Here is an 11,988-nt window from a genome sequence, read left to right as displayed (position 1 = left end):
ATAGCTATAGGACAAAACTCCAAAGACAATGTGAAGCCTAGGGAGACTGTACTAACAGCAATAATGCCAACTCTAGGTATTCAAAAAATCATGTGTCGGGCCTTAAAAATCATGAGATTAATACATTTTGTGTTCTTTGCATTTATTTTCTGGGTTTTGAGCCTTAGTGTGCAGTCAGGTCACATTTTCAAACTTCTCTCAGAGGGTTGCCAACTTTCTAATTGCTGAAAACCAAACACCCTTGCCCTGCCCCCTGCTCACTCCATTTCCCCCCGCCCCCATCGCTCGCTCTCCCCCACCCTTGCTCACTTTCACCGCAAGGCCCAAGCAGGCATAGGTGCCGACTCCATGGGTGCTCTAGGGCTGGAGCAACCATGGGGAAAAAATGGTGTGTGCTGAGCACCCACTTGCAGCCCCCATCAGCTACCCCCCACCCCCCAGTGCCTCCCGCCCACTGGCAGGCCCAACGGATCAGCACCTCCCCCAGGGACTACCAGGGAAGGGAGCTGCACATTCGGAGCATCTCCATCTGACCCCTCCTCCCCAAGCAGCCACCGGCCGCTTGTGCAGAGCAGGGTCACTTAGCTGAGGCGGCTGTTAGGAAGAGCAGGAGGGTGCTTGGGGCTGGAGGTATGGGAGGGGGTTAGGGGTGCGGGAGCAGGGTGTGGGCTGGGGGCAGGAGAGGGTACGGGCTCTGGGCTGGGGGTGCGGGCTCCAGGGTGGGGCCAGAAATAAGTGGTTCAGGGTGTGGGAGGGGGCTCCAGGATGGGGCAGGAGGTTGGGGTGTGGGAGGGGGTGAGGGCTCTGGAGTGGAGTCGGGGCTGAGGGGCTTGGGGTGCAGGAGAGGGCTGGGGGATGGGGCCAAGGGGTTTGGAGTGTGGGAGGGGGCTCCAGGCTGAGGCAGGGGGTGCAGGAAGGGGTGCAGGCTCCGGGGTGGGGCCAGGGATGAGGGGTTTGGGGTGCAGGATGGGTCTCCAGGCTGGGGCCGAGGGGTTTGGAGTGCGGGAGGGAGCTCAGGGCTGGGGCAGGGATTTGGGCTCTGGGTGGGAGCTTGGGTGCAGGAGGGGGGTTCAAAGCTGGGGCAGGGGGTTGGGATGTAGGAGGGGGTTCAGGATGCAGGCTCTGGGCAGCTGTAGCTGGTGCAGTTCGCGGAGGCTCCTGGAGGCACTGACCTCAGGCAGCCCCTTAATAGCAGCCGCATCAGCGCTGCCCTGCCATTTCCTGGGGATGGAGGAAGTCCGCGCGGCTCCCAACAAGTGGTGGCATGTCCAGCTCCTAGGCAGAGTGGCGACCAGGGGCCTCCGCACGCTGCCCCCGCCTGCAGGTGCTGCTCCAAGCGCCGGCTCTGCCGCTCCCATTCTGCATGGAGCTGGGCATGGAGCCTGCCTTAGCCCCGCTGCAGCCAACTGACTTTTAGTGGTCTGGTCAGCTGCTGACCAGAGCTGCCAGGGTCCCTTTTCGACCGGGCGTTCCAGGCAAAAACCGGACACCTGGCAACTCTACTCTACAACCAGGAAGGCTAGACACTTACTTTTTCTTTTAGCTGAGAGTCTCATACAATCACTTGAAACCAGGTGGTGGGGCCTATAAATAAATAAACAAACAAAGAAAGAAAAACCCACCACCAAAAACCGCCAGGCTTGTAATTAAAAGCAGGAGTGTCAGCAACACACACTGCTGCAGCCTGGGAGGGGGAGCAAGAGTCTCTCACACTTGGGCAGCACTTGTGTAACTTGCCCTGGCGATACAGTATTACGGAGTGGCGTTGGGGGGTGCCCCTAGGGGTAGGTGAATCGGTCGGGCCAGGGCCCTATTCCCAGCTCCCGGGGCCTCCCTGCCCAGTGCCCACGAGGAGCCCCAGCCAAGCTGCCCCCCCGCCCAGGGGCCGGGCCTAGCGGGAGCGGGAAGGAATGCGCTTCCGGAGGCGAAGGAGGAGCGGCGGCTGGGCCCGCACCCAATTCCCACCCCCCTGCGGCCCGCACACGGGGCTCCCAGCGAGTGAGCGCGGCGGAGGGAGCGGCGCCGGGCAGAGACACCCAGGGAACAGCGCCAGGGGCCCCCGCTGCGCAGCGCCCAGAGTCGCCCCCGGGGGGACAGACCTGAGCCAGCCGGGCTCCGAGCGCGCCTCTGCCGCCGCCTTCTCCCGCGGAGCCATGGCCAAGGTACGGGGCTGTGGGGCCGCGCTCGCTGCTGCTGCGGGTTTCCGCCCGTTTGATCCGCGGCCCAACACGGGCCCATTGTGCGGGGAGCCCGAGCCCAGCTCGGGGCGAGGACTGCGTGACCCGCTGCCTAGGACGGGGCTGGCCGAGCGGGATGGGGCAGGGCACCGGCCGATGCTTTCCCGGGGGCTAAAGAGTGGGGCGCTGCCCGGCTGCGCTGGCTCTGTCCGCCACGGGGCGCGGGCGGCGTGCAGGGCAGGGAGCCAGTCCCGGCTGCCTCAGGGCAGTGCCCGCGCTGGCTCCCCGGCCCGCTGCAGGGCGGGGCTGCCCCTCACGGGCCCCGGTTAGTGTCAGCGTGGCCAGGGCTCCCGGCCCTAAAGCCAGACAGTGAAACGTCCCGGCCCTTTGTCCGCCCAGCCATTCAACGCTGTGGGGGCTCGGCCCAAGGTGGCCGCGAAATACCCCGTGGCACTTTCCATAGGGTGGGGGCTTTATCCCACTGCCTCCCTAAAGGATGGGAGCGACCCTCATCTGCTCTGCTCCCTGCCTTGTGGAGGGTGCTGCTTTTCTGTGGCATTTGTGAAATGCAGTGGGAGTCTAGAGGCTGAAGGGAGGCGCTTTGTGAATGTGCAGTATTAATCCTTGTTCAGCCCAGCAGTACTAGCTAACTTCTTAACTCACTTGGATACAAGCAGCCGTGTTCGTAAGGTGCATTAGAGAAACAACTAAAAAGACAAGGCCCTTCCCCACGCCCCGAAAAGGTTTTAGACACGGAGGCGACAGACAACAAGAAGGGAGGAAGGAAGGACAGAGCTACAGTAATAAGATCATATAGTGACTCCGTTTAGGAGTTTGCAGATCTGGGAGGTTCCCTATCACTTTTAAAAATTGTGACATGATTTCCTTGCATGTATTGAAGTAAATCAATGAAAGCAAGCTTGTGTAACATTTAAATCTAATTTAATACATTGTGATTTTGCCTGATGATGTGACATTCTGATTGCTTGATAGTTCAGGATTTGTTGTTGTTTCTCTCATAAGTGTTTGTTTTTCAGGATTTTATAACTGCCATATAAACTTGTTGCAGTCTGAAAGAGAGCAGGGAATGAATGCTAGGTCTCAGCATGTATTCAACAGATTACATGATTTTTGGAAAAATACTCTAGCTGCAGCAGTATGAAAGCAATATAGTCTTTAAAATATGAATTCTTTCCTCAGTATAGCCTGGTCCTTGGGGAAAATAAGGGGGAGGGGAATTTTTTCCTCAGTCACTGTAGAGCTACTATATATTATGTCAAAATTTGGACTAATTTGGTGGGAAATGTCTAACAAAAAATCCACCCAGTGGTCATTAAAAAAATTTAAAATAAAATCTGAATGGTTTGTTTTATCTACTGTATCTGCCCTTAGTATGCCAGTAAGGCCCTGCTCATGCCAGTACTTAAGCGCATGAGTAATTCATTAGGTGAGCTGGACTGCTCATGTGCTTAAAATTGAGCAACAGCTTATGTGTTGGTGTGAGTAGGGCTTTACTAGAATACAAATAGGTCCAGGCCATCTCTGGTTTTGATGCATTAGAAATTCAAGAGGAAATGCGATCACATGGGAGAGGAAATTATTCTATGTTAAAAAAAAAAAAACAGCGAGAAAACTTGAGAAGGATGGAGGTTTTGGATTTTGTGATTTTCCTTAAGTACTTTGACTAATGCCACTACCAAGTAAATTCAGAAATATCTAAATTTAAATAAGCCTTTGAAAATCATGAAGACATAGTTTATACATCCGCCCTACTGCCTACTGATGATAAAACTGATGATTCACTCTCCTGTCACACGCTAAAATTACTTACCTCAGGCAAATGGTTAAGTAGCATTGTGCAAGGCTGCCTAAAGCCGCATGTAAAGCCTGTGAAAACAGTGAGCAACTAGCAATAGATAAGCAAGACCAGGTGAGTTAAGGATGACACATTGTTAACTTTAGCCTACATCTACACTTGCAGAGTTTTTGCACTGTCAGTTTCACCAGTGATAGTGAACCGGTGAAAGAAAAGCACTGGTTTGTGTACTCAATTCCACAGGTGTCAGAGAGTGTTTCCATTTGCTGCACTTCCATCGCGGCCAATGAGAGCAGCGCACTGAGGGCAGCTATCCCACAGTGCAGCTCTTTCCATTTTGATGATAGGTCTTGTGGGAAGGGGGGGTGATTGCCGGACATCCTGGGTCCCTGCACACTCTCCTCTCCCCAAACACTGATTAGCTCCAGTAGCTCAGCATTGCTCCAAGCAGGGGATACTTTGCTCTGTGGAGCAGGCATTGTCACCTGGCCAGATAAGTGAGCACTTGCCAAGAAAACAGGAAGGGGAGTTTCAAAGTTCCCTGGGCTTTACTGGGGAAGGGGTGGATGTCTATTTACCTGACAGCAGAGCTGCTGGCCAGAATGGTCACCTAGGCACTGTGGAATATCCTGAGGAGGCTAAAAGCCCTGTAAATAAGAACGTGTCTTCACTTGCATATCACTGCAAAAGCATCACCGGTAAGAGCTGTATGCCTTTCATGGAGGTGGTTTTCTTTTTTCGATTAAACTTCTGAGTTTCACCGCAAAAACTCATTGGCAAGTGTAGACGCTCCGACGGTTTTTGCGCAAAAAAGGGACTTTTCTGCTTTAAATGGCAAGTGTAGATATGCCTTTAGTCCTTTAAAATGTTTGAAATTAAATATATTGAGAAGTGCAAGATTGACAGCTATGGAGACCGGAATCCTGTCTTAATAAAATCTAGAGCTAGAAAACACCTTTAAGGTTTGTCAACATTTCAGTACTGGAGCTCTGGACTAATGGATTGAACATTCGACTGGTAGTTAGAAGAATTGGATTTTTTTCATAGAATTATAGAATCGTAGGACTGGAAGGGCTCTTGAGAGGTCATCTAGTCCAGTCCTCTGCACTCACTGCAGGAGTAAGTATTATCTAGACCATCCCTGACAGGTGTTTGTGTAACCTGCTCTTAAAAATCTCCAATGATGGAGATTCCACAGCCTCCCTAGGCAATTCATTTCAGTGCTTAACCATCCTGACAGGAAGTTTTTCCTAACGTCCAACCTAAACCACCCTTGCTGCAATTAAAGCCCATTGCTTCTTAGCCTGTCCTCAGAGGTTAAGGAGAACAATTATTCTCCCTTCTCCTTATAACAACCTTTTATGTACTTGAAAACTGTTATCATGTCCCCCGCAGTCTTCTCTTCTCCAGACTGAAAAAATTGGGTTTGTTAATCTTCCCCCATGGGTCATGTTTTCTAGGCCTTTAATGATGTTCTTTGCTCTTCTCTGGCCTTTCTCCAATTTGTCCACTTCTTTTCTGAAATGTGGCACCCAGAACTGTACACAATACTCCAGTTGAGTAACTTTTCCTGACTGTCATAGTTTTGCTGTGTGATTCTGGACAAGTCGCTCTGCCTTTGCATTAACCTAATCTGTAAAAATGTTAATTTGTATCTACCTTTGTAAAAGGCTTTGAGATCCAGTTGAAAAGGGCTGCAAGTTATTTTCTGAAGTATTTATGCATCTTCAGGTATCTCAGTGAATGATTGTTCCCTGAGGTTTTTGTTCAGTCTAGTTTTAAATGCCCCGCTTTATTGAGCTTCAGTCACTTCACTTGGGAAATGATCCCGCAGTTGAATACACCTCAATGTCTGGAAGCTTTTCCCGATGTTCAGAATAAGTCTTCTTGTTCACAGTTTCATTCCTTTTCTCTTAGTTTTACTCCTCTTTACTACACTAAATAATTCCTGTATTACCTTTAGTATGAACATTCTTCAGTGTAAACATATTTGTAAACAGTTGTTATGTCTCCCTTCCTTCTATGTCTTGGCTTAGTAAAAGCTATGTGATACATACTGTGACAGACCCAGACCAGTGGGGTACAGGAGTCTGGTAGAGGGCAAATATACTGGTCACTGGATGAGTAGTTTTCTGTTCCCTGAGTGACCAGAGCAGGGGCTGCTCTAGAGTAATCAGGAACCTGCTAGAACCAGTTAAGGCAGGCAGGCTAATTAGGACACCTGGAGCCAATTAAGAAGAAGCTGCTAGAATCAATTAAGGCAGGCTAATCAGGGCACCTGGGTTTTAAAAGGAGCTCACTTCAGTTTGTGGTGTGAGTGTGAGGAGCTGGGAGCAAGAGGTGCAAGGATCTGAGTGGGTGTGCTGCTGGAGGACTGAGGAGCACAAGCGTTATCAGACACCCGGAGGAAGGTCCTGTGGTGAGAATAAGGAAGGTGTTTGGAGAAGGCCATGGGGAAGTAGCCCAGGGAGTTACAGCTGTCATGCAGCTGTTACAGGAGGCACTATAGACAGCTGCAGTCCACAGGGCCCTGGGCTGGAACCCGGAGTAGAGGGTGGGCCCGGGTTCCCCCCAAACCTCCCAATTGACCGGGACTGTGGGCTCTTCCAGAGGGGAAGGTCTCTGGGCTGTTCCCCAACCCACATGGTGAATCTCTGAGGCAAGAAAATCCGCCAATAAGCGCAGGACCCACCAAGATAGAGGAGGAACTTTGTCACAATACTTAGTTCTTAAATCTTTCCTAATAAGTCAGTCTTTCTAGCACCGTGATCAGACTTGTTGCTCTTCTCACCTATGTAGCTGTCAATATCTTTATGGTAACATGATATCTAGAATTGACATTTTCAGGTGTAGTTACACCAGAAAGCCCATTAAGTGGACTGTTAAATGTTTGCTCTGAGAGAGTTTGGTTTGTATAAGCAGCCCAAAACATTGCAAAACTGGTACATAAACAGGAACAGTTCCTCCCAGTAGATAGATGAGTCTCCCTCCTATTTCTCATTACTCATTTGATAGGTTAGCCAGCGTTCAATTTACACACACATTCTTATCCACATGGCAGCAGGAGAAAATCACACTTGAACCAGTCTGGCAGAAAGTGGAAAGTCTACAGGAGTGTAGTCTGGGTCTTGGCACTGATAGTTTCTTGCACTAGAACCTTCAAATGAAAGGAACTGAGGGACCATTAGAGAGATGGGTTATTTATATCCTTTTTCTATAGAATATTGCACAACTACTTAGCTATCTGTGATGGATTCGATCACAGAGACCCCCTTGGGACTGTCACCTGATGTGCTGAAATTACCTCTGAGCCCGTTTTTCCTGCCAGCTTGGGACTTCCAGAACTCTGTCTTGTTGAGCCAGATACGCTAGCCATCCTGCCCAATGTCCCATCTCCAGCCGTGATCATCCCTGATGCTTCAGAGGAAGGAGATAAAAAACAAAATAAGTTGTGGGGAGAAAATATCCCCTCCTGATTCCACAGGTAGCCAGCTGAAACCCTGAAGCAAAAGCTTTTAGGAATATAAGACACAGACTGGAAGTGAACCCTAGGGCTGCTGAGTCTTGCTCCCCACTGTCACAAGTAATCGTGTCATACCGTTGCAGTCATATATTTGCTCATAAATTTCTTATAATTACCATCTGATAGAAAGTTTACTTATAGAAACTATGGCTCTTCAAGTATTGCCTCTGCATATTTCCTCTTGTAAGATGTGCCTCAGAGCCACTGTCAAGCTTGTGCTAATTTATCTGAAAGTAGAAAGATAGACTGGTGTTTAATTAAATAAGGGATGCAGGATGGTTCTCCAAAGCAAACAGAACTATATGCAGATCAAGGGAGAGTAGTGCTACCTTTGTGTTAAAGAACTTTAGGTAACAGCCCCACAGATTTCATGATAGAGACATTCAAGAAAAGCCATTAGTGCCATCTTAGCTCTAGTAGAGTGAATTTCAAGTCCCTCAGGTACTGACATCCCACCTAAAGCATAACATGTTTCAGTGTATAATTCATTTAAACAGACCCTGAGTGGAATTAGTACCCCTCCTTGAATTTTTTGTAGCTGTTGGAAGTCACCTCACCTAAACTGTGACCCTAAATTCTTAGTCCTATCAGAATTTTAAAACTTAGCTATTATATAGTGTGTCTCATCAATAGATCTCAAATCCCTTTACAAAGGTGGTCAGTATCTTTATCCCCATTTTACAGAAAGGGAAACTGAGGCACGGAGAGGGGACTCAACTTGCCAAAAATCATACAGAAAGCTAGTGGCAGACCCAAGCAGGGAACTGAATCCATGTCTGAGTCAATCTTCACTGCACAGTTAGCCTGGTGATTGGCACCTGGGTGTGAGCAAAGCCATACTAGAGTTACTGTGCCATCACTGGTGTTGCACTTGCCCATGTGTGTTGGTAGAACCTCAAGGGGCATAGCGCTTTGTCCTGCAGTAAGCCGAACCACTCTGATTGTTTCCTAGTGTGTTGTGGGAGATCTCGCCTGTCCATCTGGAAACACCAAGGGTTTAGGAGGAAGCTGGGATTAGTGGGAAGGCAATGGAGAACTGTCAGCACTTGAGTTGTTTAGCCTGCATCCTCACTGCAAAATGAGCACAATACCAGCCTGAGTAAAAGCGAGCTCTAGCCTACATTCAGTCTGGCCAGCTAGCCCAGATTTAAAGCACTACCAAACTCAAGTGAAAGGGTTTGGTGTGTGGACAGGAAGTGGGATTAGGGTCAACATCTGGGTAGCAGCTTGAGTTAACTCTTCCGTGAAGACTTAAGAATGTGGTGTTTAGTAGTGTGATATAAAGAGCACTCTTCAAAAGGTGGTGTATCTGCATACTTTGCCAGCACTAAACTGAGATCCCACATAAGGACAGGTTCTCTTAACTGGTACATTAACCAGACCTTTGAAGAATCTCATGATTGTGGGATGGCTGAAGTAAGTGCCCAATGGACAGTGGTATGATGAGCTGGAACACAAGTATTCTTTCATTGATGAAAGGGTGAGGCTAAGAAAGAGACCACTGGGATGATAACTAGTCTGTATCGGATTGAATTAGGGTAAAGCAATACATAGAGACAGATTATTTGACGCCCAAAGAATAGAGTAGACTTTTTTTGCATGTTTTGCTGTTTTTTGTTTTCTTTTCAACCTGCAGCAAGTTACTCATAATTTGGAGTTTATCTTTTGGCTAGGTCATTCATCTTCTCTGAAGTCCTTTCTATATGAACACAGTCCCGTTAAAATTTTGAACAAAAGAGGGATTGAACAATATTTACAAAAATTTAGTTTTATACAAGTTTGATTTGGTGTTAACTGAGATACTTTATTCCTGCATTTGGTTCAAGGTTGTCCTGGTCCTGAGATAAATGTTGTATGAGGCATGTTAAATCAACTCCATTAGTCATGGTAGGCAAGTAGTGCGTGAGCTGCATGCTTGAGGGGGGAATTTAATCTTGGTTCATTAAAGGTATGCTAAATATCTATCCATGTCTAGTTATTGTGTAAGGAGGCAACTTATGTGCATATGCAAAATGTCAGCAAATACAGAACATCTTAAGCACAGCATTTTAAAGTACTTGCCCATTGATTTTACTAAACAGTTGTGGAGCTAGTGTCTAATTATTTTAAAAATAGCCTCCACATGATCCAGAATACACAACTACAACGTTAAGCAAGGAGTTACTGTAATGTTCCTGAAAAATGCTACTTTAAGCAAAACGATGTTAAGCGAATCCAATTTCCCCATAAGAATTAATGTTGGGGGGGGGGGGGGGGAGGTTGCCAGACAAAAGACTCTATTTTTTATATATATATATATATATATAAAAAAGAGAGAGAGAGAATAAGTTTTAAACAATTTAATACTGTACACAGCAGTGATGATTGTGAAGCTTGGTTGAGGTGGAAGTCAGAGAGTGGAAGAGGGTGGGATATTTCCCAGGGAATGCCTTACTGCTAAATGATGAACTAGCACTCGGCTGAGCCCTCAAGGGTTAAAACATTGTTGTTAATGTAGCCTCACACTCTACAAGGCAGCATGAATGGAGGGAGGTGAGTGAGCATGGCAGAGAGAGACAGAGACACACACACTGTGTGAGAGAGAGACGCGCATTGCCCCTTTAAGTACGCTGACCCAGTCTAAGTACACTGCCTTTTTAAGTAGATCACCAAGTTGAGCCAACAGCTGCTGACAGCAAGCTCCCTCCCTCCTGAGCCCTGTTATGTCCCCTGCTCTGTGGAGATGGGGCAAAGGAGCGGGGGGGGGGGGAAGACGGAAGGGGACACTCTGACAGCACCCCTCATCCCTCACCCCTGCACAGCAAGCAGCTCCAAGGCAGAAGCAGCACTCGGCAGTGGGGGGGAGGGTCAGCTGAACTGCCCAGATAGCCTGCTGGGTGGCTGCTGCACAGGGAATTTAGGGGAGCGGGGAGCTGATAGAGGGGCTGCCGCTCCACCCTGCTTCCAAGCCCCCACCAGCTAGCTCCAATGGGCTGCTCTTTCTGCAAGCAGTGGACAAAGCAGGCAGCTGCCAAACAACCTTATAAAGGAGCATTGCACAACTGTAAACGAGCATGTTCTCTAACTGATCAGCAACGTAATAATGTTAACCGGGACGACTTTAAGTGAAGAGTTACTGTAATTGAATTGCACAAAGGCAAGTCTACCACTGTGTGGAAAACAAGCAAGGATGTCAGTGTTACTTTTTCTTGGGTGTGGATATCACTGATCAGAGTTTTAAAAAAAAAAACCGGAAATGACAAATTCTCTTTTTCTGAAGAACACGCTATGCAGGTTATTTGATGCAAATTGTTTAAATTGTATCTTAAAGCAGTATGCTTCATAAACATAGCAATGCCAATGCAGAGAGTTTTTTCTCTTATCTAAGGATGTGGTGGGCAGGCTGTGAATTTGCATCTTTGGGTGCAATTGCTTGCATAGCTTTTCAGAAAACAAACCCAAAACAAGCCATCTTGGCTCACTTAGTGTCTTGGGCTGTATTGATTCTAGCAGTTTTTGCGGAATATTTCCATCCTTGCTCTAGCATTAGTGATTATTTGTGTAGGTCAACCACTGGCATGTTTATGACTGAGGCTGCTTGGAGCTGGTGAAGAGGTAAAATGGCTTACATTAGCACTTACTGTTCCTAGCATTTCCAATGTAAGGAAGGCCCTAATTGTTTGAGTATGCATGTATTTTGGAATTTGCTTCTCAGGGGATGTCTGTTACAAAGCAGTTTTTAATTGGAAAGGCTGTTGTGCCCACTTGGTCATTTAATGTCCTATCTACACAGGGGGTTTCAACTGAGGAACTTCCATCTTATGCATGGTTAAAATTTAGTTGTGGCTAAATCCAGTTCTAACTGTCTGGCTAGCGTAGATGGAGCCAACCTGAGTTTTAAAAAATGCTCAAGGTCTCTTTTGCAAACTAAAAATTATGTGCTAACCCCAAGGTCCCCAAACTGTGGAGTGCGCCCCCTGGGGGGGGGCACAGAGGAATGTTCAGGGGGACACAGCCTGGGCCAGCCCCCATGGGAGGTGGAAAGGGAATGCTACCCAGCTCCATTCCTGGCTCTGGCTGCTGGCCCAGTGTCCTGGCTGTCAGCCGCGCGCCCCAGCTGCCAGTCCTCTTACCCCCGTCTGTATACCCTCCCGGAGCCACAGCCTGGCCCCGGGTGGGGGTGGGCGCAAGTGAGGTGGGGAATGAGGGGGGTGAGGTAAAGGTTACTTGTTGCATCTTGTTTCAGATTAGGTAAGACCACCTCTTGGAGAGTGACAGTCATTTTAAGTTTTGTAAAGCACCTAGCATATTGGGGCCCCAATCTTGATCTGGGCCTTTGGGTGTTGCCATAGTGCAAATAAATAACTTATTCAAAGGTTAAAGTTGGTTTTCTGTCAGATCAGGTTGTGCTTTCGCAAATAATCATACTAGAATTGTGGGATTACATATTTGTAGGAATCTAGAGTGCAAGTGTTCTGACACTTACAACCAGA

The 11,988-nt window shown here is 48.1% G+C and overlaps 1 protein-coding gene across 1 annotated transcript in view; it reads left to right on the top strand.

The window, feature by feature from the left end:
* The first annotated feature begins 2,112 nt into the window (after positions 1–2,112).
* Positions 2,113–11,988, top strand: part of ITGB1 (integrin subunit beta 1) — an 80,633-nt gene continuing 70,757 nt past the window's right edge. Inside the window, exon 1 of the mRNA XM_065399866.1 lies at positions 2,113–2,162. Within this exon, the coding sequence (XP_065255938.1) occupies positions 2,154–2,162 (9 nt within the window). The 5' untranslated portion in view covers positions 2,113–2,153. The remainder of the gene's footprint in view (positions 2,163–11,988) is intronic.

Source organism: Emys orbicularis, chromosome 2 (genome assembly GCF_028017835.1).
Source record: "Emys orbicularis isolate rEmyOrb1 chromosome 2, rEmyOrb1.hap1, whole genome shotgun sequence".
Lineage (NCBI taxonomy): Eukaryota > Metazoa > Chordata > Testudines > Emydidae > Emys > Emys orbicularis.
The sequence above is the reverse complement of the archived record's forward strand: the minus strand, read 5'-3'. Positions and strand labels throughout refer to the sequence as shown.